We start from the raw sequence: 26691 nt of genomic DNA on the forward strand, positions 1-26691 counted from the left end.
GGGCACCTATACCTGTCTACCTATACCTGGCTACCTATACAGGATCTTCTCAAAAAATTAGCATATTGTGATAAAGTTCATTATTTTCTGTAATGTACTGATAAACATTAGACTTACATATATTTTAGATTCATTACACACCACTGAAGTAGTCCAAGCCTTTTATTGTTTTAACCACTTCCGGGTTCTCGGTACGCATATATACGCCCCTGAATCCTGAAGTGTATACCATGGAAACGGCCGCTCGTACGAGTGGCCGTTCCATGTCAGTTCACGGAGGGTGTCTCCGTGAACACCCTGCGAGCCGATCGGCGGTTCGCAGGGTAAATGTAAACACACGGGGAAGACCTTCCCCGGTGTTTACATGTATACGGCGCTGTTGCGCAGCAGCGCCGTAGAGGAGATCGGTGATCCCCGGCCTCTGATTGGCCGGGGATCGCCGGCATCTGATAGGCTAAAGCCTATCCTATCCGGCGCAGGACGGAAATCACAGGGGGAGGAAGAGGGAGGGAAGGAGGCCAGGAAGCGCTGCGGAGGGGGGCTTTGAAGAGCCCCCCCCCGCAAGCGCAAGCAGCCGGCGGCGATCAGACCCCCCCAGCAGGACATCCCCCTAGTGGGGAAAAAAGGGGGGAAGCCTGATCGGCCTGGCTGCTAGCTGATCTATGCTGTGGGCTGGAGAGCCCACGCAGCACAGATCAGCACAAAATTTCATGGTATAGAAGTGGTTAATATTGATGATTTTGGCATACAGCTCATGAAAACCCAAAATTCCCATCTCAAAAAATTAGCATATTTCATCCGACGAATAAAAGAAAAGTGTTTTTAAAACAAAAAAAGTCAATCTTCAAATAATTATGTTCAGTTATGCACTCAATACTTGGTCGGGAATCCTTTTGCAGAAATGACTGCTTCAATGCGGCGTGGCATGGAGGCAATCAGCCTGTGGCACTGCTCAGGTGTTATGGAGGCCCAGGATGCTTCGATAGCGGCCTTAAGCTCATCCAGAGTGTTGGGTCTTGCGTCTCTCAACTTTCTCTTCACAATATCCCACAGATTCTCTATGGGGTTCAGGTCAGGAGAGTTGGCAGGCCAATTGAGCGCAGTAATACCATGATCAGTAAACCATTTACCAGTGATTTTGGCACTGTGAGCAGGTGCCAGGTCGTGCTGAAAAATGAAATCTTCATCTCCATAAAGCTTTTCAGCAGATGGAAGCATGAAGTGCTCCAAAATCTCCTGATAGCTAGCTGCATTGACCCTGCCCTTGATAAAACACAGTGGACCAACACCAGCAGCTGACATGGCACCCCAGACCATCACTGATTGTGGGTACTTGACACTGGACTTCAGGCATTTTGGCATTTCCCTCTCCCCAGTCTTCCTCCAGACTCTGGCACCTTGATTTCTGAATGACATGTAAAAGTTGCTTTCATTCGAAAAAAAGTACTTTGGACCACTGATCAACAGTCCAGTGCTGCTTCTCTGTAGCCCAGCTCAGGTTTCTGGTTCAAAAGTGGGTTCATGCTTCCATCTGCTGAAAAGCTTTATGGAGATGAAGATTTCATTTTTCAGCACGACCTGGCACCTGCTCACAGTGCCAAAACCACTGGTAAATGGTTTACTGACCATGGTATTACTGTGCTCAATTGGCCTGCCAACTCTCCTGACCTGAACCCCATAGAGAATCTATGGGATATTGTGAAGAGAAAGTTGAGAGATGCAAGACCCAACACTCTGGATGAGCTTAAGGCCGCTATCGAAGCATCCTGGGCCTCCATAACACCTGAGCAGTGCCACAGGCTGATTGCCTCCATGCCACGCCGCATTGAAGCAGTCATTTCTGCAAAAGGATTCCCGACCAAGTATTGAGTGCATAACTGAACATAATTATTTGAAGGTTGACTTTTTTTGTTTTAAAAACACTTTTCTTTTATTGGTCGGATGAAATATGCTAATTTTTTGAGATAGGAATTTGGATTTTCATGAGCTGTATGCCAAAAGCATCAATATTAAAACAATAAAAGGCTTGAACTACTTCAGTTGTGTGTATTTGAATCAAAAATATATGAAAGTCTAATGTTTATCAGTACATTACAGAAAATAATGAACTTTATCACAATATGCTAATTTTTTGAGAAGATCCTGTACTGAGGGTACCTATACCTGGCTACCTATACTGGGGCACCTATACCTGGCTACCTATACTGGGGGCACCTATACCTTGCTACCTATACCGGGGTACCTATACCTGGCTGCCTATACTGGGGACTCCTATACCAGGCTAACCTATACTGGGGCATCTATACCTGGCTACCTATACTGAGGGCACCTATACCTGCTACCTATACTTGGGGCACCTATACCTGGCTACCTATACTGGGGGCACCTATACCTGGCTACCTATACTGAGGGTACTTAAACCTGGCTACCTATACTGAGGGTATCTATACCTGGCTACCTATACTGGGGGCACATACCTGGCTACCTATACTGAGGGTACTTATACCTGGCTACCTATACTGATGGTACCTATACCTGGCTACCTATACTGGGGGCACCTATACTTGGCTACCTATACGGGGGGCACCTATATCTTGCTACCTATACCGGGGCACCTATACCTGGCTACCTATACTGAGGGTACCTATACCTGGCTACCTATACTAAGGTTACCTATACCTGGCTAGTTGCTACCTATACTGGGGGCACCTATACCTGGCTACTTATACTGGGGGCACCTATACCTGGCTACCTATACTGAGGGTACCTATACCTGGCTACCTATACTGGGGGCACCTATACCTGGCTACCTATATTGGGGGCACCTATACCTGGCTACCTACCGTGGTGTGAAAAACTATTTGCCCCTTCCTGATTTCTTATTCTTTTGCATGTTTGTCACACTTAAATGTTTCTGCTCATCAAAAACCGTTAACTATTAGTCAAAGATAATTGTTCAATTGTGTTCAATTATGTTATCTTTGACTAATAGGTAACGATTTTTGATGAGCAGAAACATTTAAGTGTGACAAACATGCAAAAGAATAAGAAATCAGGAAGGGGTTAAATAGTTTTTCACACCACTGTATACTGAGGGTACCTATACCTGGCTACCTATACTGGGGGCACCTATACCTGGCTACATATACTGGGGGCACCTATACCTGGCTACCTATATTGGGGCGACCTATACCTGGCTACCTATACTGGGGGCACATACCTGGCTACCTATACTGGGGCACCTATACCTGGCTACCTATACTCTGGGCACCTATACCTGGCTACCTATACTGGGGGCACCTATACCTGGCTACCTATACTGGGGGCACCTATACCTGGCTACCTATACTGGGGGCACCTATACCTGGCTACCTATACCTGGCTACATATACTGGGGGCACCTATACCTGGCTACATATACTGGGGGCACCTATACCTGGCTACCTATACTGGGGACACCTATACCTGGCCACCTATACTGGGGGCACCTATACCTGGCTACCTATACTGTGGGCACCTATACCTGGCTACCTATACTGGGGACACCTATACCTGGCTACCTATACTGGGGGCACCTATACCTGGCTACCTATACTGGGGGCACCTATACCTGGCTACCTATACTGGGGGCACCTATACCTGGCTACCTATACCTGGCTACATATACTGGGGGCACCTATACCTGGCTACATATACTGGGGGCACCTATACCTGGCTACCTATACTGGGGACACCTATACCTGGCCACCTATACTGGGGGCACCTATACCTGGCTACCTATACTGGGGGCACCTATACCTGGCTGCCTATACTCAGGCCACCTATACCATGCTAACTATACTGAGGGTACCTCTACCAGGCTACCTTAACTGGGAGCACCTATACCTGGCTACCTATACTGAGGGAACCTCTACCAGGCTACCTATACCGGGGCACCTATGGCACAAATTTTACACCCATGATTATAGCACACCGGAAGTCAGAGGGATATGGAGGCTTACATATGTATTTCCTTTTACACAAAGCAGGTTGCATGGCTGTCTTGTTGATCCTCTGCCTGTAATATTTTTAGTCACAGACCCTGAACAAGCATGCAGATCAGGTGCTCTGACTGAGGTGTGACTAGATTAGCTGCATGCTTGTTTCACGTGTGTAATCCAGACATTACTGCAGCCAAAGAGATCAGCAGGACTGCCAGGTAACTGGCATTGTTTAACAGGAATAAATATGGCAGCCTCCACACCTCTATCACCTTCGGGGTACTTTAATGCCAAAAGGACCATTTGTCTCTTTACTTGCCAACAGTTCTAGCAGTATATGTGATTTATAGAAATTCTGTTTTTTAATAGTTGTCTTTAATTTCTATTTTCCCTTTCAGATGCAGCTAATTCATGGGAGAAAAACATATTTCAAGATTCTTTTCAATGGAAGGTAAACAAATACAACTATTATAAGTGGGAAATAATTGTATATAATTGTTTAGGAAAGACAACAGATGTCCCTAAAAATCACAGACAGCTGTACTGACCGGACAGTGAGCCAATCACAATTCTCTCCCTGTGATGTCACCAGTGGGCGTACCTCTCACAACTCCCAATTCCCCCTGCATATCTTTAAACAACCTTTCACTATCCATAGTGCAGCATGGAGGGGCTCAGTGAAGGTGGCAGTGAAGGTGTGGAGGTGTCTGATGGGGTCACACAGGGCATAAAAGGAGATCTGCCCGGCCTCGTAATCCAGACATATCCTGACTCTATCACTGGGGATTTGGCCTTTGAAGCGTATCACACGCATGTCATGCACCATTGAATAATAATCATCGTTCCAGTCCATACACCAGGACTTGTTGTTATCTCCAATCCATGATGGATGTTCTATCCTGTCTATACTGGGGTAACACATTCCAATTCTCCAGTGACCTGATCTCCCAACATCCACTTCCCAGTATAGTCGCCCTGAGGAGAAACTCTGGCTGCTCATCACCTGAGGATGATCCTGAAATCTCTCTGGTGTTTCTGGCCGGTTTTGGTTCTTAGCGGTCCTGGATGCAGTTTTCCTGTCATCTGATATATATATAATATTATTAGCTGTGTTCACATCCAGTAATATGTCTGCATGTTGTATATAGATCCCTCCAATTACCCCAGACATGATATCAGATAGTCTTGTGTGTAATGTGTGTGAGATGCCGGCCACATCCAGATCCCCTCCATCATGGAGCTGCTCATCATGTCTGTCCTCCGTGTCACACAAGTCACCTGTGTCTGATTCCTGTAAGAAATTCAGAGGATCGGTTATGTTACACAGCTCCTCAATGTGACGCATCTTCCTGGACAGCTCCTCCTTCTTTATCTCCAGCTGTCTGATGACATCATCATAGTATTGTACCTGCCTGGTGATGTCACTCAGGACTCTCTTCTCCAGGTCTTCCAGCTGTCTCCTGAGGTCTCTAAAAAGGGTAGCGACTCTCTCTTCTTTTTCTTGTGCTTTTCTCCTGTGTTCCTCCAGACTCTGGACTTTTTCTTCAGCCTCCTCTGTCTCTGCCTTCAGTTTCTGTAGATTATCTTTCAACTTCTTCTTCTTTTTAGAAGTCTCATCCATCATAACTACCTGGTGTCCCTGATGTTCTCCATCCAGCCTGCAGGACACACAGATAAAGGCAGCATCCCTTATGCAGTAATACTCAAGGACCTTCTTATGGACAGGACATATCCTCTTCTCCAAGTCAGTGGTCGGAGGCAGTAAAGTGTGTGTTCCTGACCTGTCATGTTTCCTCAGGTGATGGTCACACAAGGAGGTCTCACACTGCAGACAGGATTTAGTAGCAGGAACAGGAAAGTCACAGTAATTACAGAAGACCCCGGTCTGCTCCAGATCTGTCTCTATAGAATGAAAAGCCTCGCAGATATTGTGTAATGTTGTGTTCCTCACCAGCTCAGGCCTCTTCCTGTATATCTTCTGACATTCTGGACATTTATATTCCCTTAGATGCTTCTGATGGTCCCAGGCTTGTGTGATGCAGTATCGGCAGTAGTTGTGACCACACAGCAAGGTCACAGGATCTCTATAGATCTCCACACAGATGGAGCAGCGGAGCTCAGAGGTCACATCAGCAGACGTCATGGTCGCACCTGGAATTAGAAGACCAAAGAATAAGTAACTTCCTGTCGCATGAGAGGTATTGTGGCATTTATTAATTAGTTTTAAATTATTGAAGTATGTCTCTAGGAATTTCTGCTGTTTTGGATTAGGATATTGTAGAAAGGAATTATAAAGTTTTGGTGGTTATTATGTAGGTATAAAAAACAGTCTTGTAAAATTAATACCTTTTTTTTAGTAATACTGTAATGATCGCTGCTGCAGCAGCTATTACTGGAAGTAGTGCTGCAGCTCAGGCAGTTCTGATCTATTTCCATGCAAGCTGCATAGCTTTGTCTGCCTTTCCCTGCTGTCAGCTTGTGACTGATTATCATTCACCTGTGTGGGAATCTGCATGTCTGCTCCCATTGGATGACCTCAGTATAAAGATCTGCTTCCTGCAGGGTTTCCTTGGGTTTTCATAGCTTCAGTGTAAGCCAGTCTTGCTGTCGCTTTAGCCCCCGATCGTGTTTCTTGTTATAAAGATACTTTGCTGGTCTTTGCATCATATATTGGTTCATTGCCAATATATATGCATACCAGCACGTTTATTATTTTCCTTGTATTTGTGTTACGTGATACATCAGTGTCGCTGATGTATACGTACACGAACTGTTTATATCCTGTGTGCAGTTAGTCAGCTTTCCAGCACGTTTTGGTAGGTTGCGCGTACCGTGACCACCCGTGCTGAGGTAGTTACCCTGCTCCTGGTTCTGTTTGTGGATTGCGTTCATCTCTGCGAAGAGATAACGAATCCTTCTGAATCCTGTTCTGTTACCGTTTGTGGATTGCGTTCATCTCTGCGAGGAGATAACAAATCCTTCTGAATCCTGTCCTGTTACCGTTTGTGGATTGCGTTCATCTCTGCGAAGAGATAACGAATCCTTCTGAATCCTGTTCTGTTACTGTTTGTGGATTGCGTTCATCTCTGCGAAGAGATAACGAATCCTTCTGAATCCTGTTCTGTTACTGTTTGTGGATTGCGTTCATCTCTGCGAAGAGATAGCGAATCCTTCTGAGTCCTGTTCCCTGTATTACTCCATTCCTAGTCAGCGTTCCTGCTTATGTCATATATCGGTTCATTGCCGATATATACATATGTTAGTCAGACGTTACAAATAGTTTCATTGATAGCTGTAATTGTAATACGCTAGGAAAACATACTTATTGTATATTTATCTGTGTTACGTTCATCTATCTTAATCCTGCTATTTCCTGACCATCCTGACCTGTCTTTGTGAGGCACGCCATCGCCGCAACGCATTGGCTGCCTCATTCCAGTCTGTCTGGTTTTGGACGCTTGCTGTCGCTAAGTAGCCGCTAGCTAGCAAGCGTTCATTCTGTCTACCAGTCCTGGTCTCCTCAGTTCTGGTTTATGCGCTCAGCGCTACTTTGCGCTGAGACGTTATAACGAAAGCATTGTTTGTGGCTGTCAGATCTGCACCGGCTCTGTGCGCCACAATCTCCTGTTGGAGTCAGTCCTCCCCTCCACTATACTAGGGATAGCCTGTTTCCTTGTGCTAGTGTGTGTACCTCCTCCACGCCAGCTCATGCATTGCATGCTGACTGTGGAGAATACACCACCAAGCGTTACATTATGAAAACCCCATTACCAATCCCCATTGTGGGGGGGATTCCCAGAAAGTATGACACTGTTAATTATGGTTCCTGTTCCTTTAAGAAATTTGAAGAACTTAGCTCTGAAACAGAAAATGAGTTTTTCTCTGAATGTGCCAGGTTCCTGACCAATCCTGATCTCCAAGCGACTCCTGTTTCAACCTGGGCACTCCAACTAAGTTATATTTTGTTTAAAGGGGAATTATTCCAGTGGGCATTTGATGTTCTCAATCATTCCGATTTGAAAGATAGACCGCTGGAATTTCTAGCGTTTGTGATCCATAACTGGTTGCGCATAGATCCATTGCCTTTTCCTCTTAATGAACTCCTGGCAGCAGGCCAATCAGCTGCTCCTTCAATTGCTTGCAAGAATGAGCAGCAAGCAGAAAGGGCCAGTGCACACCAAAAACCGCTAGCAGATCCGCAAAATGCTAGCAGATTTTGAAACGCTTTTTCTTATTTTTCTGCAGCGTTTCAGCTAGCGTTTTGCGGTTTTGTGTAGCGGTTTTGGTATAGTAGATTTCATGTATTGTTACAGTAAAGCTGTTACTGAACAGCTACTGTAACAAAAAACGCCTGGCAAACCGCTCTGAAGTGCCGTTTTTCAGAGCGGTTTGCGTTTTTCCTATACTTAACATTGAGGCAGAAACGCATCCGCAATCCAAAATCTGCAGCAGCCCGGGAGTATGCGTTTCTGCAAAACGCCTCCCGCTCTGGTGTGCACCAGCCCATTGAAATACATTACCCTAGCAGATCCGCACCTGCAAGCGGATCGCAAACTGCAGCCGAACCGCTCTGGTGTGCACTAGGCCAAAGTGTTACTGATAATTTTCCTGCAGCTTTGAATAAATCACCAAAAACCGCAGGGTCTAAGGCAAAACGCAAACGTTCTAAGAAACGTGTCCAATCTGCAGAATCGTTATCCTTAGCGACTGAGACCTATAATGAGATTCTGCCATTAACAGATAATGAAATGCAATTGTCTTTCAGGGGAGTTAAATGGACTTATGAAACTACTAATGAACTTTCCTCCCTGGCTAGGGAAAATAAAGATTTTTGTTTAAAAGAATTATCTGAGTATGATTATGAGGAGATATTACAGAGTATTGAACAAATCAACTTATTTGTGAACCAAGGGAAGTTTGCATACACTACAGTTCAACACTTGCTACAGGTATTGGAGATTCTTAAGAATAAGGAATCTGCCAATCACCTGCTAATTAACCCTATACATGTGCCTGCCACAATCATATCTGCAGACTGTGATCAGCCTAAATGTTTCGCTGTTAAGTATGCATGGGATCCTCCATTCGAGAGGGGAGAGATGGAAGCCCTGGTCTGTGAATGGAAGAATGATTCAAGTTCATTTTGTCAATTTTACAGTGCAAAAAGTGAAATGGTATTGAACGCATGCATTAAGTCAGCCTATAACCTAATAGAGGCTGGTGTGTGTAGGTATGACTGTGTGGCTCCCTTGATTGATGTGTGGGAACTGATTTTGGATGATTTTTATGTGACTCCGAATTCGCAAATTTGGCGTTCTGACCCGCCTGCTTCAGCACCTTTGGCTGATTCAGCAGGTGATTCGGAGCTCTTTTTGTGTGAAATTGAAGTTCCTGCAATTCCACCCTGTACCATGGATAACTCAGTGTTACTTCCCAGTAAAACAGAAGCCACTGATACATTCTTAACCTTGCCCTGCGCAAATTTCTCAGCAGAGAATCCAGAGGTCCTGCTGACTTCCGAGTCCAGTCTAGCCAGTACTCATGACTCTTTGTTTAGTGAAACAGACACCAGAAAAATCTTGCCTGTCTCTGCAAACACTTCTGCAGAAATTACCTGTGTTAATAAAGTTCAACTCCTGTCTGATCCAGCAGATGCCAATAGATGCACTACATCAGTTTCCGAGTCCCAGCAATCCTGTCTAGTAAACTCAGAACCCCAGCATCTGAATTTTCCAATTTTACAAATGAATGGTGATTCAGATGCGCAAACATTGTGTCTTGATCTTCCTGTTTCTACACCTCGCTCTAGTTTCGTGAATAGCTCAGAGCATCTGCTATGTGAACCTGAAATCGCAGAATTATTACCTTGTTCAGAAAATTTTCCAATAAATTTGCCCTGTACCATGAATTGTGCAGTAGATCTCTCCAATGAAACTCAGGTCACAGAATCATTATGCTGTCCAGCAGGTGCTTCCATGGTTTTGCCCTGCAATATGGACTGTTCAGTGATCCTGTCCAGTGAAGCTGTGGTCGCAGAGTCTTATGCTTCACCCAGTACTTTGGATACTTTAAACCCTCTAGCAGAGGAGGCTGAAGCACTGCTTACCTCAGTTGGTGTTGCAGTAATATTCACTTGTCTAGCAGCTGTTTTGGAATTACAGTCTGCTCTAATAAAACTTGATGAATTTCTGCCCAGCAAAGCAGAAGCCATTGAAATATTGTCCTCGTCAGCAAGTGTGTCAGATACCTTGTCCTGTACACAGTCTGATTTAACCAATGTTGTTGAGTCCCTCTCCAGTGTTGTAACAGCCGAGGAACTCCAGCCCTGTCCTCTGAATGTTTCAGAAGTCTTGCCCTGTAACATGGATAATTCTGATTCTCTGGTCAAAATAATAGAAATCTCAGAATTTCAGTCCGGTCTGATGAGTGTTCCTGAAACCCAGCCCTGTATCCTGAAAGATTCTGGTTCTCTGGCCGCTTTGGCAGAGGTTCCAGAGTCCCCTTCCTGTCCAGGGAATTCCTCAGTTTTGCCTAGTCCAGTGGGGGCTGCTGCAATACTGACTTGTTCTGCAGCGCCTCATGAGCTCCAATCCAGTGTATTAAATGAGTCTCTGTCCAGTCCAGAGATAGTTGTGGAGTCCCTGTCTGGTTCAGTGCATACATCAGAAGATTTGTCCTGTCTTGTTAGTGCCCCTGAATCTGATTTGTTACTGACTTTGCTGGAATCAGCGACATCTAAGTCTGATCCAGCATTCTCGTGTAAAAGTCCAGTAGTTGCGAAGTTTAGTCATGATGATTTTTTTTTGGCCAGTCCTGGTTTTGGTCCTGTCTTGGCTGACCCTGAGGCTCACAGTTCCTTGACATGCCCAGAGGTTTCTCTTGTGCCGGTGTGCCCAGATGTTCTTTGTGTGCCAGAATGCCCAAGTGTGTCTAAGGTGTTAGCGTGCTCTGATGCTTCCTTAGTGGGAACACGTTCTGATATTGCCAGTCTGCCTGCATGCCCAGAGATGGTTCTGGTCCCTGAAAGCCCTGATATTGATGTTTGTCAGTGGCGGCTCCAGGAAATTTTTTTAGGGGGTGCTATGCAGGTGCTGGACCAATTTCCGGGGGAGCTGACGACCTGCGGCGCGCGAAGCGCGCCGCGCCAAAAATGGGTGTGGCCACAACCTGCGGCGCGCGAAGCGCGCCGCGGCGAAAAAATGGGCGTGGTCATGACCGGATGAGGGCGGGGCTAACTGTAATTTAAAGTGAACCCAGGGTGAGAGTGATATGGTGGCTGCCATATTTATTTCCTTTTAAACAATACTAGTTGCCTGGCAGCCCTGCTGATCTATTTGGCTGTAGTAGTGAACTGAATTACACCAGAAACAAGCCATGCAGCTAATCTTGTCAGTTCTGACAATATTGTCAGAAACCCCTGACCTGCTGCATGCTTGTTCAGGGTCTATGGTTGAAAGAATAAGAGGCAGAGGACCAGCACGGCAGCCAGGCAACTGGTATTGCTTAAAGGGAGATAAATATGGCAGCCTCAATATTATTCTCACCTCGGGTTCCCTTTAAAAGTGCAACGCAAAGACAGAGGGCCCAAGTTTTGGTGACCCTTTTCCCAGAAAATTCACATAATTGTGCAGGTTTTCTCAAGAAAATACACGTAATGTGAGCAGATTTTAACAAAAAACACGTCCAATGACCCCAATATGCACAATCGTTATCAGATATGGCCCCAATATGCACAATCGTTATCAGATATGGCCCCAATATGCACAATCGTTATCAGATATGGCCCCAATATGCACAATCGTTATCAGATATAGCCCCAATATGCACAATCGGTAGCAGATATGACCCCAATATGCACAATCGTTAGCAGATATGACCCCAATATGCACAATCGTTATCAGATATGGCCCCAATATGCACAATCGTTATCAGATATGGCCCCAATATGCACAATCGGTAGCAGATATGGTCCCAATATGCACAATCGGTAGCAGATATGGTCCCAATATGCACAATCGGTAGCAGATATGGTCCCAATATGCACAATCGGTGGCAGATATGGTCCCAATATGCACAATCGGTGGCAGATATGGTCCCAATATGCACAATCGGTGGCAGATATGGTCCCAATATGCACAATCGGTGGCAGATATGGTCCCAATATGCACAATCGGTGGCAGATATGGTCCCAATATGCACAATCGGTGGCAGATATGGTCCCAATATGCACAATCGGTAGCAGATATGGCCCCAATATGCACAATCGGTAGCAGATATGACCCCAATATGCACAATCGGTAGCAGATATGACCCCAATATGCACAATCGGTAGCAGATATGACCCCAATATGCACAATCGGTAGCAGATATGACCCCAATATGCACAATCGGTAGCAGATATGACCCCAATATGCACAATCGGTAGCAGATATGACCCCAATATGCACAATCGGTAGCAGATATGACCCCAATATGCACAATCGGTAGCAGATATGACCCCAATATGCACAATCGGTAGCAGAAATGACCCCAATATGCACAATCGGTAGCAGAAATGACCCCAATATGCACAATCGGTAGCAGAAATGACCCCAATATGCACAATCGGTAGCAGAAATGACCCCAACATGCACAATCGGTAGCAGATATCGCCCCAATATGCACAATCCGTAGCAGATATGACCCCAATATGCACAATCCGTAGCAGATATGACCCCAATATGCACAATCCGTGGCAGATATGACCCCAATATGCACAATCCGTGGCAGATATGACCCCAATATGCACAATCCGTGGCAGATATGACCCCAATATGCACAATCCGTGGCAGATATGACCCCAATATGCACAATCCGTAGCAGATATGACCCCAATATGCACAATCCGCATCACCTGAAAAAGAAAAGAAAAACCCATTTACTCACCTACAGCCAGAAGACCTTCTTTCCCGACCTCCCGTCCCGAGTCCCGACCTCATTGTGGCGCGCAGCGCCCGCGCGCCCACGATCCTCTTCCTTCCCGACGTCACGACGAGACTTCCTGCCTGCATGCAGAGAGCAGGGCTACGGGAAAATGGCCGCCCGAAGTCTGCAGAACAGGGCTCCGGGCGGCCATCTTACCGTAGCCCTGCCTGCTGCTCCGTGCTGCCGGTGTGTGAACTGACTTGGCGTCTTTTAGACGCCTGAAGTCAGTTCACTCCAGGGGGTGCTTTGGGGGTGCTTGGACAATTCTAGGGGGTGCTCGAGCACCCCCAAGCACCCCCCTGGCGCCGCCACTGATGTTTGTCCTTGTGGCCCTGACTCGGGAATTGCCCTAGGTTCCATAGGGGTTCTTGATGGTTCTCCATGTGAGCCTAAGGGGCATTCTGACCTATGGGGATCTCTATGGAGCTTCAAGGTGTTCTGGGAGGTCTCTGAGAAAACTTGTCCTGGTGCCTTGGACTAGTTCAACAGTGGGTTTTGTGTTGGTAAAGACAGTACCGGTGGGCATTGCAAAGGCTTTGGCGTTTCTGAACGGTTCCTGGAAGGCGGTGGGTATCGCTCAGGGAGTTTCGGAGGACTTTCTTCTGGAAATCATGGTTCTGATGGGTGTCACACTGGGGCTTGTAGTACTGATGGGCATGGTTCTGTAGGTTCTGGTTCTGATGGGTCCAGTCTTGTGGGGACTGATTCTGGAATTCGGTCTTGCCGGGCTGTCCCGGTCATCATGAATTATCAGTCAGACTGTTTTGTTGGGAATTTCAGTTTTGAAAAGCGTCTGGAATCCGCTTTTAAAGGCGGGGGTACTGTAATGATCGCTGCTGCAGCAGCTATTACTGGAAGTAGTAGTGCTGCAGCTCAGGCAGTTCTGATCTATTTCCATGCAAGCTGTATAGCTTTGTCTGTCTTTCCCTGCTGTCAGCTTGTGACTGATTATCATTCACCTGTGTGGGAATCTGCATGTCTGCTCCCATTGGATGACCTCAGTATAAAGATCTGCTTCCTGCAGGGTTTCCTTGGGTTTTCATAGCTTCAGCTTAAGCCAGTCTTGCTGTCGCTTTAGCCCCCGATCGTGTTTCTTGTTATAAAGATACTTTGCTGGTCTTTGCATCATATATTGGTTCATTGCCAATATATATGCATACCAGCACGTTTATTATTTTCCTTGTATTTGTGTTACGTGATACATCAGTGTCGCTGATGTATACGTACACGAACTGTTTATATCCTGTGTGCAGTTAGTCAGCTTTCCAGCACGTTTTGGTAGGTTGCGCGTACCGTGACCACCCGTGCTGAGGTAGTTACCCTGCTCCTGGTTCTGTTTGTGGATTGCGTTCATCTCTGCGAAGAGATAACGAATCCTTCTGAATCCTGTTCTGTTACCGTTTGTGGATTGCGTTCATCTCTGCGAGGAGATAACGAATCCTTCTGAATCCTGTCCTGTTACCGTTTGTGGATTGCGTTCATCTCTGCGAAGAGATAGCGAATCCTTCTGAGTCCTGTTCCCTGTGTTACTCCATTCCTAGTCAGCGTTCCTGCTTATGTCATATATCGGTTCATTGCCGATATATACATATGTTAGTCAGACGTTACAAATAGTTTCATTGATAGCTGTAATTGTAATACGCTAGGAAAACATACTTATTGTATATTTATCTGTGTTACGTTCATCTATCTTAATCCTGCTATTTCCTGACCATCCTGTCCTGTCTTTGTGAGGCACGCCATCGCCGCAACGCATTGGCTGCCTCATTCCAGTCTGTCTGGTTTTGGACGCTTGCTGTCGCTAAGTAGCCGCTAGCTAGCAAGCGTTCATTCTGTCTACCAGTCCTGATCTCCTCAGTTCTGGTTTATGCGCTCAGCGCTACTTTGCGCTGAGACGTTATAACGAAAGCATTGTTTGTGGCTGTCAGATCTGCACCGGCTCTGTGCGCCACAATCTCCTGTTGGAGTCAGTCCTCCCCTCCACTATACTAGGGATAGCCTGTTTCCTTGTGCTAGTGTGTGTACCTCCTCCACGCCAGCTCATGCGTTGCATGCTGACTGTGGAGAATACACCACCAAGCCTTACAAATACCTTTTTGTCAGGAACGGCACCATGGCAAGCCGGCAGAGATGGCTCTGGATGGGGGTTTCGACCAGAGGGGGAGCTGCCTTATTCAAGCTAACACAAAGCTGTCCCCCTCAACCACACTCTGCAAGACTCAGCCACCACTAGCAGTCAAATGCAACGCTACTGCTAGACACTACGACAATTCCTACTTTGCTGTCAAGCTGCTCACACTCATGCTGGCATTTTCCGTATTTTGGGTTTGCCACGGGCTTTATGCCAAAATGCGAGAAAACCACATACACAATGCAATCTCACACGGTAGCCATGAACAATCCGAGCATACAATCAGGCACTGAACTTGTAATACAATTACACTGCAGTTTTTCTCTAGCAGCTGTAAAGCTCTGCTTAGTACTCAGAAGACTAGCTTATTAAATTAGGATTTAATATTCCCCAAAAAAGTGGAACAGTGCAGAAGGAAATAAATACAAAGTAAAAGTACAAGACACACACAAGACAATTTCTTATCAAAATTAAAAGGGAATAAAATGGAAATTGAACTTTACCAGCGTAAAGGTCCAAACTTGATTGCGGGGGACCACCGTTTCTGATCAAAAACCAGGGTAGACCTAGCTTCTTGCTATCCCCTGGGGGACTACGAATTCAATCTTGGACACTGTTTATTATAGGAAAAGCTATGCTCTGGGGCTACCCAAACTCCTCATCCAAAATTAATCTAATCTCTTCTCTTTCCTAACAGTTTGTGAACATCTCTGTAACATCCCAGCTTGCTGTTATATGCAAATTTCCGAGGTTGCTGCATCCTCTGCAACACCAGAGCTCCATTTGCATCATTGCATGCTTACGCTGTTACCTTGGTACACTGTTAAAGGTGTTCACATTTGCTTGCTGGGTGTGATGTTGACATGTCATTATATGTAGACTTCAGAGGGAATACAAACGCCTGCCCAATTGCATTGGAGACGGAGAGTCTGCCCTCTCCCCAAATAGACCACACTGCACAGGTCTACACAAAATGGACGCCTCAGGGGCCAATTCTGGTTAAGATGGCTGCCTTGTCCTTTACAACATCACATTTTTTGTGATAGTTATTATAACCATCTGTGTCCCCAGTGTATACATTTTGCCTCACTTCATACCCCGCAACCTCCATGGCAATTCCTACATCTTTTATGAAAAACCTAAAACACCTATAATTGCAGTCAGTCAAATTCACCCATCTATCACACTTAACGTGTAAGAACAACAGGTATAATAAATCATTGTAGCCAGAGGATATGCAACTTTAAATAGGCATCTGCAATGACAGTGTAGGCAGAGGCTAACATCCAATCAAGGCTGTGCCAACAAGGTCCATTAGCAGCATCAGTTTTATTAACAGCCAACCCCATAACATGGTGGTGGTGTGGGCAGTCTCCTCTCTGATAAATTCTCCTTCAAACTACTCACTCCTATTCCTTACCTCTCCCTGACATCCTTTGAAGTCCGTCCATGCAGTTTTACTATACTCTCCCTCTAACCTCCAAATCGCAGTTATTTACCGCCCTCCTGTCCATGCTTCTGTCTTCCTCGATCACTTCTCTGCATGGCTCCACTAGCTCCTGTCCTCTGAAATCCCGACCATCACCATGGGTGATTTTATAATTCCTGTTGACACCAATAATTCTGTCCCCACCAAACTTCTGTCACTCACTTCCTCCTATGGTTTGTCTCAGTGGTCCACTGCTCCAACTCACACTGATGGCCATACACTCGACCTCGTACTCACTCATCTCTGTACTATCATAGCCGGCCTTTGATATGAGCGAACGGAGCGGTCGCTCAGGGCGCCAGCTTCCAAGGGGGGCCTATAGCTGGTTGCCTATACTGAGGGCTCCAACACCTGGCTACCTATACTGGAGGCACCTACGCCTGGCTACCTATGGGGGGGATGGAGACCTTCAACTGACTTCCTATACTGGGGGCACCTATGCTTGGCAACCTATATTGAGGGCACCTACACATGAGATCCTATACTGGGGGCACCTATACCTGGCTACCTACCTATACTGAGTCTGGGGGCGTTTTAGGGGGGGGGGGCACTGCAGCTATAACGCATGGTACAAATTGTCGGTGCCGTGCTATCATACTAAATGGGGGGGGGGGGGGGCGGCTAACTGTCCCACTGATTGTTTTTATTAATATTCCTGAAAGGTTCTAGCCTTCATTTTTAAATGTAGTCAGGATAATGCACTCTTTCCATCCATTCGTGGTTATTAATAGTATTTTTTCTATTATACATATGTGACGTGTCACAGAGATCTGAGCATTTGGCGTGATGTGTTACAACGTCAATGAGGTTGGGAACCACTGCTCTAGGAGATCTCTCAGGAGAAAAGGGGAGTTGCATATGGGTCTGTGTGTGTGTATACGTGCATGCGTGCGTGTATATGCACATGGGAAGAGGATGAAGGGGGCACAAAAATCACGTTTCGCTCAGGGCGCTGTGAAACTTAAGGCCAGCCCTGTGTACTATCACTGGTTTTACTAATGCTCCGCTCCCAGTTCTCTGACCATAACCTACTAAATGTCTCTCTCTCCTCCTCTCTTCCTACTACCCCCGCACAAGCATGCTCACATACTCGCAGAAACTACCACAACATAGACATGCAATCTATCTCCGATGCCCTGGCACCTCTCCTCACACAATCCTTCATTGACACAGACTCAGCTGCTACACACTACAACAGCTCCATCACAAAAGTCATGGATGACTTCCCCCTATTACCAATGTCTGCCCTCACCATGTCAGTCGCCAGCCCTGGATGACCAAAGCTACAAAACAGTTGAAAAGGTGTTGTAGAGTAGATGAATGGTGTTGGAGGAAAAACAACAAAAGTGAGGACTTCATCTCATACAAGAAAAGCCTTAAACAACTTCAGAAACGCACTCTGTGGCAAAACAGTCCTATTTTTTGTCCCTAATATCCGCCCATTTCCACAATCCAAAACACTTGTTCAGCACTTTTTTATATATAATTTTTATTAAGGAAAGGAGAACAATTCCAAAAATGACATCAAATTCAGCAATAACAGCCAATGTTCTGCTCTTCACTTCTCCAAATTTTTCCAAATATTCCCCAGAAAAAACATACTTACACCCTCAAAACAACCCCCCTTCCTCCTCCTCTCTCCAATCCAACCACTATACTCCTCAGTATAATAACCCTAGAATACATAAAGGACTCATAACCTACTAACTAGCCCAAATATCTAACTTCTCCAACAAGAGACTTCTCCCCTTCCTCCCCAATAGGTTCCCATATTCCACTGTGCCTTGAAACATATTCCATTTTTCCCATTTATTTATAACCCTCCAACCTATCTTGCTGTAGAGCGATCTGATTCTCCATACTTAAACTCAATCAAATTTAATCTACCAATCCAGTCTTTAAAGTGAACCGAGCACCTTTTTTTAGCACTCAGGACATCTCTATAGCACATGAAAAATGCATGCCAACAATATGTCTCATTATTAAAATAAACATTCATTTTACCTTTTATTTTACATTCAAAGTAGTTTTATTAGCCTAATTCAGCAGGCCTGCCCGTCCCTCTCTGGCTGCAGAGATTTCAGGAAGCTAATTGTTTTATTGAGGTCAATACCAAGAAGTAAACAATACCTTTTAATCAATACAGGGGAGTGGGTAATTAGGACAGTTTCTTCAAAGACATAGGACTTGATTCACAAAGCGGTGATAACTCAGTTATCACGCCTAAAAGACTTTAGGCGTGATAACCTTTGCACCACTGAGTTATCACCGATTTGTGCTGCTCTTCGCGCGAAGCTACCGCGCGTACAGTCCCATAGGGCTTAATGGGAGCTTCGCGCTAAGCGCTGGGTGCTGTGCGCGTGCCTGCGCGCGCGCCTGCGCGCGGGAAAACTGCGCGCGGGAAATTCACGCGAGTTTCTTCTTATCACGCCTAAACTGAGTTTAGGCGTGATAAAGGGCTTTTCACAGGCGTGCAAACACTTTGCACCGCTTTGTGAATCAAGCCCATTGTGTGTGTCAATGTGTCAAGATAGCATCTCTGACTTGTATAAATAAGGACTGTGAGAAGGGGAGGGGGGGACATGGCAGCTTCTATGCCAGGAGAAATTCCAGTGAAAGAGAATGTGCTTAAGGTGGCCATACACTGGTCGATTTGCCATCAGATCGACCAGCAGATAGATCCTTCTCTGATCGAATCTGATCAGAGAGGGATCGTATGGCTGCCTTTACTGCAAACAGATTGTGAATCGATTTCCAGCTATACAATACCTGCTCCGGCCTGCGCGAGTCCCCCGGTCTCCACTGTCTCTTCTCCGCTCTGGGCTCCTCCAGCTTCACTTTACTTCCTGTCAGGGGAAGTTTAAACAGTAGAGGGCGCTCTACTGTTTAAACTTCCTGCCGAGACAGGAAGAAGTGAAGCCTGCCGGACTCGGAGCCCAGCATGGAGATGGAGCAGCGGAAAACAGGGGACTCGTGCCGGGCGGAACAGGTAATGTATTGCCACTGTATTGCGTCGCTGGTCAGGCATTCAAATGCCGCTATCGACGCACTCCCAACCCGCCAGCGATCGAGCGAAATCTTCTGCATGGACAGGAATGACGGGAATCGATGGGAATGATCGATTTCGGTCAGCATTTGCGCGACGACTTCAAAGCCGATTCGATCACAGTGATCGAATCAGCTGTGTATCGGCGGGAAAATCGGTAAGTGTATGGGCCACTTAAGTTCCCTTTAGGAGTAGGAGAATCCCGGCATCTTCTCTTAACAGGGATTAAACCTTTAGCAGCTATCAATAGCTGAGGAGCAAGAGATCTCTTATATCTACTTATGGAAACCGGCGTATCACGCAACAACACTCTCGCAGGATCCCAATCACTACAATCTTCACACAATCCTCCAACACACTCCAGCACTCCATTCCAGAAACGTGAGATCACCGGACACTCCCACACCAGATAAATCAATGTACCTCTTGCCCCACATCCTCTCCAACACCTATCACTCACACCCGATACAATACAGCCAACCTGTCTGGCATTCTATACCATCTAGTTAACAATTTAAAATGTATTTCTTTTATTTTAGAACTAACAGAAGTAGCATGAGCCAGAATACATATCTTCCTTTTTTGACTACTACTAAAAGAGATGCCAGAATCCTCCCCCCACCTAGTCAAGTAATCTGGAAAATCCTCACCCCCAGTGGCGGTGCCAGGGGGGGTGCTTTGGGTGCTGAAGCACCCTCTAAAATTGTTCAAGCACCCCTAAAGCACCCCCCAGCGTCAACTGACTTTCGGCATCAGTTCACCGGCAGCAGCAGCCCACAGCTCTGGCAGCGGCAGAGCAGGTCTACAGTAAAATGGCGTCTGAAGCCCTGCTCTGGATATTTCGAGTCTGCAGTGCAGGGCATTGGGCGCCATTTTCCCGTAGCCCTGATCTCAGAGCAGGAGTTTCAGTTGCTGGCAGAGGATCGTGGGAGCTGCGCGCCGGACGGAGGCCGGGACAGGAGGTCTGTTGCAGGTGAGTAAATGTTTTTTTTTTATTGTATTTTCTGGGCAAGTCTGCCATATGATTGAAGTGTTTTCTGGTCACATAATTGTGTTTTCTGGTCAAATCTGCCACATGATTGAAGTTTTTCTGGTTAAATTTGCCACATGATTGAAGTGTTTTTTGGTCAAATCTGCCACATGGTTGAATGTATTTTCTGGGCAAATCTGCTCACATTACGTGTATTTTCTTGAGAAAACCTGCACAATTATGTGAATTTTCTGGGGAAAGGGTCACCAAAACTTGGGCCCACTGTCTTTGTGTTGCACTTTTAAAGGGAACCCGAGGTGAGAATAATATTGAGGCTGCCATATTTCTCTCCTTTTAAGGTATACCAGCTGCCTGGCTGCCGTGCTGGTCCTCTGCCTCTAATTCTTTCAATCATAGACCCTGAACAAGCATGCAGCAGGTCAGGGGTTTCTGACAATATTGTCAGAACTGACAAGATTAGCTGCATGCTTGTTTCTGGTGTAATTCAGTTCACTACTACAGCCAAATAGATCAGCAGGGCTGCCAGGCAACTAGAATTGTTTAAAGGGAAATAAATATGGCAGCCTCCATATCACTCTCACCTTGGGTTCACTTAAAGTACAGTTAACGCCGCCCTCATCCGGTCATGGCCACACCCATTTTTTTGCCGTGGTGCACTACCCCAGAAGATGGTCCAGCACCTGCATAGCACCACCCCCCCCCCCCCCCCCCCCACTGCTCACCCCCCATCAAAATCATATTTTTATACAGGAATTATATTAAATATGTGGGAGAAACCTCCAACATAAAAAGTTTTTCAAATTCCTAAAAATCCCTATTAATGCAAGCAATTCTATTCTTCTCCGCCAAAAAATGCCTCAGTTGTCTATATCTCCAGAAATCAAATGGGAACTGACCAAATTCCTCTCGTAACATATCCAATGTTTTAATATTACCATTAATAAAAATATCTCCCAAAGTTAATCCACCCCCAACCTTCCATAATCCAAAAAACTCCTCTCCTTACCTGGGGGAAAAAAAAGAGTATCCCTCAAGAGGAGACATTAGTGAAGTTCCCTCAGACCAACCCCATTTTTTATTAACCAAGTCCCAAACCTTAAACACATTCCTTATCCGCAAAGCAGCCATCTTTGGTAAATCTCTAAATATAAAATTTATTTGTCAAATACCTGCTCTAGTGAGGCCTGTCAACTGCTGGATGGATAACAGTATCCTTGTATTACTGAATAAGTGCCTATAGTAAAATGTAATCCTCAGCGCTATTTGCAAAGTATTAAAACTTCTTTTTTGTTAAAACAACAAGCAACATGTGTCTCCTGGGTCCTTAAACCCTTTTTGAACCATCTACAATTAACATGCATGCATTACCCACACACACACAATTCACTGCAGTGAATAAATATTAAATGGAAAGACAAAATGTTGGGCCCAAAACAAAGACACGCGCTAGTTCAAAACTTTAAAAATAAAAAAAAGTGATTATAACAGCAAAAAAATTGAGCTTTCCACACCTATCAAGACAGTCTCCTATCAAAAAACTGGAGGCACCCGGCCTATCGGAGGCAAGAGTATTGATTCCATAAAATTGCACTGGTAATTGGTTGTATATGCATGCAGTCTCTTTAAATCCAAATGATACAGCTGCTATAGTGGATACTGTGATATGTATGCAGTTTAAAGACGGCTGCTTAAAGAGACACTGAAGCGAAAAAAAAAATGATGATATTATGACTTGTATGTGTAGCACAGCTAAGAAATAAAACATTAAGATCAGAGACATCAGTCTAATTGTTTCCAGTACAGGAAGAGTTGAGAAACTCCAGTTGTTATCTCTATGCAAACAAGCCATTAAGCTCTCCGACTAAGTTAGTCGTGGAGAGGGCTGTTATCTGACATTTATTATCTCAACTGTTCCTGGACTATTTACTTTTCCTCTGCTAGAGGAGAGGTCATTACTTCACAGACTGCTCTGAAAGACTCATTTTGAATGCTGAGTGTTGTGTAATCTGCACATATTATAGAATGATGCAATGTTAGAAAAAACACTATATACCTGAAAATAAAAGTATGAGAATATTTTCTTTGCTGCTAATCTTCTAGTAATTATTCATAGTACACAACCAATTCATTATATCATATATTTTTTTTTTCGCTTCAGTGTCTCTTTAATCCTGCATAATCAAATTTCAGATCAGCTATAAACTGGGTCAACGTTCTTACGTTACCCGTCCAGAGAGAATGGCAGGTTAGGTGACTGGTTACCCCTTGAAACGTCAGCCATTCATGACTTTGTGCGAAGTGACGTCACTCTGAACAGCACGATTCTGTACCCTAACAGCGGGCACTTCGGTATTTGCATGCAGCGCTAGACACCTGCAGCTGAACGAACGCTAGTCTCTCCCCACTTGCTGGAATGGCCGTCTTCTAGCGGAGGATTGAGACGCAGATACCTTTCACCTAACAAGCCATTCTCTCTGGACGAGTAATGTACCCAGTTTATAGCTGATCTGAAATTTGATTATGTAAGAATTTTAGAGTACAGATTCTCTTTAACTCCATTCTCCGTCCCCTTCCTACTCCTCCTTCTTCATGCTTATCAGCTGAAGAATTTGCCACACACTTCACTGATAAAATTAATAAAATCCAAAGTGGATTTTCTGTGCAACCCTCAAATCTCATTTCCACATCTCTCACCAACTGCTCTATATCTCCCTTCTCTCCCCTCTCTGAACATTTACTCTCCTGTATAATTTCCAAATCCCATCTAACCACCTGTTCTTTGGATCCTATTCCCTCCTATCTCATTCAGCAGCTTTCCTCATCTCTCATGCTGCACTAACATCGCTATTTAACCTGTCCCTCTCCACTGGCATCTTTCCGTCCCCATTCAAAAAGGATGTTGTGACACCACTACTTAAAAAAAATCTCTAGATCCTACCACACTTGCCAACTACCGCCCAGTGTGACTTCTCCCATTTGCATCCAAACCTGAACGCCATATACATGCAGAACTAAGCCATCATTTAACTCCCTGCTTGATCAGTTCCAGTCTGTCTTTCACTCTAACCACACCAGCTCTTACTAAAGTGGCCAATGATCTTCTTACAGGTAGATCAAAAGGTCAATTTTCCATGCTCATCCTTCTTGATCTGTGATCGCCATTTGATACTGTTGACCACACCTTTCCCCCTGCAGACTTTTTTTTTTTTTTGTAGGCATAAAGGGCCTCGCTCTCTCCTGGTTATCTTCCTTTCTCTGTGGAAGGTCCTTCACAGTCTCTTACTCAGGGCCGGCCCGCCCATGAGGCGGGGTGAAACTTTTGCCTCAGGCTGCACTTCTGGGGGGCGGCACCCGCCCCGTGGGTGTGGGGGGGCCGCCCGGCCTGGAGGGGATAGCGGGCAGGAAGGGGGTATTAAGCCTAGCGCCTGGGTCCCCCGTCCTCCGCTCCCCTCCAGCTTTAAAGAGTTACGTCGCTGGCTGCATTGTAAGAGGCAATGGGCGGGGATCACTCACCTCTTCCTCGTTCCAGCGTGCGCTCCACTGATGTCACTTCCTGCTACACCGCAGGAAGTGTCGTCAGTGGAGCGCACGCTTAACGAGGAAGAGGTGAGTGATCCCCGCCCATTGCCTCTTACAATGCAGCCAGCGACGTAACTCTTTAAAGCTGGAGGGGAGCGGAGGACGGGGGACCCAGGCGAGGGAGGGGGGATCCGACCCCCCTCCCCGCCGCTAGGCCCAATACCCCTTCCTGCCCGCTATCCCCTCCAGCTCGGGCGGCCCCCCCACACCCACAGCCTGGGGGGGGGGAGGAGGGCGGCGATTTCTTTCAAGATTGCCTCAGGCGGCAAAAAGTCTAGGGCCGGGCCTGCTCTTACTCAGATCAGATCTCTTCACCTCACCCTTTATCTGTGGTCGTACCGTACCTCAAAGCTCTGTCCTTGGTCCCCTCCTCTTTTCCATCTACATGCACGGTCTTGGTGACTTAATCAACTCATTCGGGTTTCAATACCACCTGTATGTAGAGGATACGCAACTGTACCTCTCGGACCCAGACCTTAACTCCCTCCTCACACGTGTTCCTGACTGCTTGTCTTCTATATCCTCCTTCATGTCCTCTCACTTCTTAAAACTTAATATGAGTAAAACAGAGCTAATAATTTTTCCACAGTCTCTGTCTACCCCTCTGCCTGATATAACAATAAATGTTAATAACACCTCTATAACTTCAGTTCCCAAAGCACGGTGCTTGGGGGTAATATTCGACTCTTCTCTCTCTTTTTTCCACTCAATCACTCCCTAACAAGCTTCTGTCATCTCCAGCTCAAAAACATATCTCACATCCCACCATTTCTCACTCAGGACACAACTAAAATGTTACTACATGCTCTTATAATATCTAGTCTGTACTATGTAACATACTACTTTGCGGACTACCAGCTAACAGACTGGCCCCGCTCCAATAGGTACTGAACTCTGCTGCTCGTCTCATTCATCTCTCTTCTCACTCCTCCTCTGCTGCTCCTCTCTACCAACTAACCAACTGGCCCCGCTCCAATCTGTACTGAACTCAGCTGCTCGTCTCATTCATCTCTCCTCTCGCTCTTCCTCTGCTGCTCCTCTCTGTCAGCTAACAGACTGGCCCCGCTCCACTCTGTACTGAACTCAGCTGCTCGTCTCATTCATCTCTCTTCTCGCTCTTCCTCTGCTGCTCCTCTCTGCCAGCGAACAGACTGGCACCGCTCCAATCTGTACTGAGCTCAGCTGCCCGACTCTTTCATCTCTCTTCTCGCTCCTCCTCTGCTGCTCCTCTCTACCAACTAACAGACTGGCCCCCCCTCCAATCTGTACTGAACTCAGCTGCTCGTCTCATTCATCTCTCCTCTCGCTCTTCCTCTGCTGCTCCTCTCTGCCAAGCTCTTCACTGGCTGCCAATTACCCAGAGGATCCAGTTCAAACTCCTAACCCCAACCTACAAAGCTCTCCACAATCTCTGACCCCGGTACATCTTTACTAGTTTCCAGATTCCAACCCAATTGCAATCTCAGATCTGCACATGATCTTCTGTTGTCCTCCTCTAGAATCACCTCCTCACATTCACGTTTACAAGATATTGCATGTGCTTCACCCCTCCTCTGGAATGCCCTCCCACAACACATCCGTCACTCTCCAACCTTTGTTACCTTTAAACGCTCTCTCAAAACTCACATTTTCCGACAAGCATAAGCAAGGCCACTTCCCCTTTGTCCTAAGGGCAAGCTGTAATCCTACTAGGTAACCTAAAAACACACTGCCTCTAGGTTTTTTTATTTTATACTATTGCACCTCTTGTCCCCCCCCCCCCCCCATTCCTTTAGATTGTAAGCTCACAAGGGCAGGGCTCTGTCCCCTTTTGTATCTTGGAAACAATTTATTCCTCATGTTACTTTTATCATTGTCATTACCAATTCTGTATTTTGTATCGATTTTGTATTCTGTCACCAATCCAGTGTCTAGTATATTGGTGTATACCATTGTCTGTATAATCCATTATCTTGTACAGTATATTGGTGTACACCATTGTCTGTATAATCCATTATCTTGTATATTGGTGTATACCATTGTCTGTATTATGTACCCCATGTTACTTTCTCACTTTGTACAGCACCACTGAATATGTTGGTGCTTTATAAATCAATAATAATAAGAATAACCACCAACAAAGTCAGCTCTGTCAGTCTAGAGGAGGCTGGACTGACGTGTGCATCAGCATATTGGACTTTCACTACAGCCAATTGCATTACAGCCAAGCCCACAAACATCCGGAAGTCCATGTCTGGACCAACCACAAAGCTGCTGACAACGTCTGCTCTGTAACCTTGCGGAAGTGCTTGTTGAAGTGCCTGCGCCAAATCAACACATTGCCGACACCATCCGCTAAACAAATTGGGTGCGTCAAAGACCGATCTATGGCGTTCATTCCAAAAAACTGGAAGTTTTTGTGGATTCGTCCCCCACCTCTAGTAAATTCCTTCTGTTTTAAGAAGTATTTATATGACGAGCTTGTCACTGGGGCTCCCTCTGGTGGTAGAGGTGTGAATGCATTATTTTTCA

General features: G+C 45.8%; 1 protein-coding gene across 5 annotated transcripts in view; it reads right to left on the bottom strand.

The window, feature by feature from the left end:
• Window positions 1–2965: 2965 nt before the first annotated feature.
• LOC137542280 (E3 ubiquitin-protein ligase TRIM39-like) overlaps window positions 2966–26691 on the bottom strand; it is a 34335-nt gene continuing 10609 nt past the window's right edge. For all 5 annotated transcript variants that reach the window (XM_068264106.1, XM_068264081.1, XM_068264116.1 and 2 more), the window contains one exon: window positions 2966–6131. In XM_068264106.1, the coding sequence (XP_068120207.1) occupies window positions 4585–6123 (1539 nt within the window). In that variant the 5' untranslated portion in view covers window positions 6124–6131 and the 3' untranslated portion in view covers window positions 2966–4584. The remainder of the gene's footprint in view (window positions 6132–26691) is intronic.

The sequence above is a fragment of the Hyperolius riggenbachi genome, chromosome 2 (genome assembly GCF_040937935.1).
Source record: "Hyperolius riggenbachi isolate aHypRig1 chromosome 2, aHypRig1.pri, whole genome shotgun sequence".
NCBI lineage: Eukaryota > Metazoa > Chordata > Amphibia > Anura > Hyperoliidae > Hyperolius > Hyperolius riggenbachi.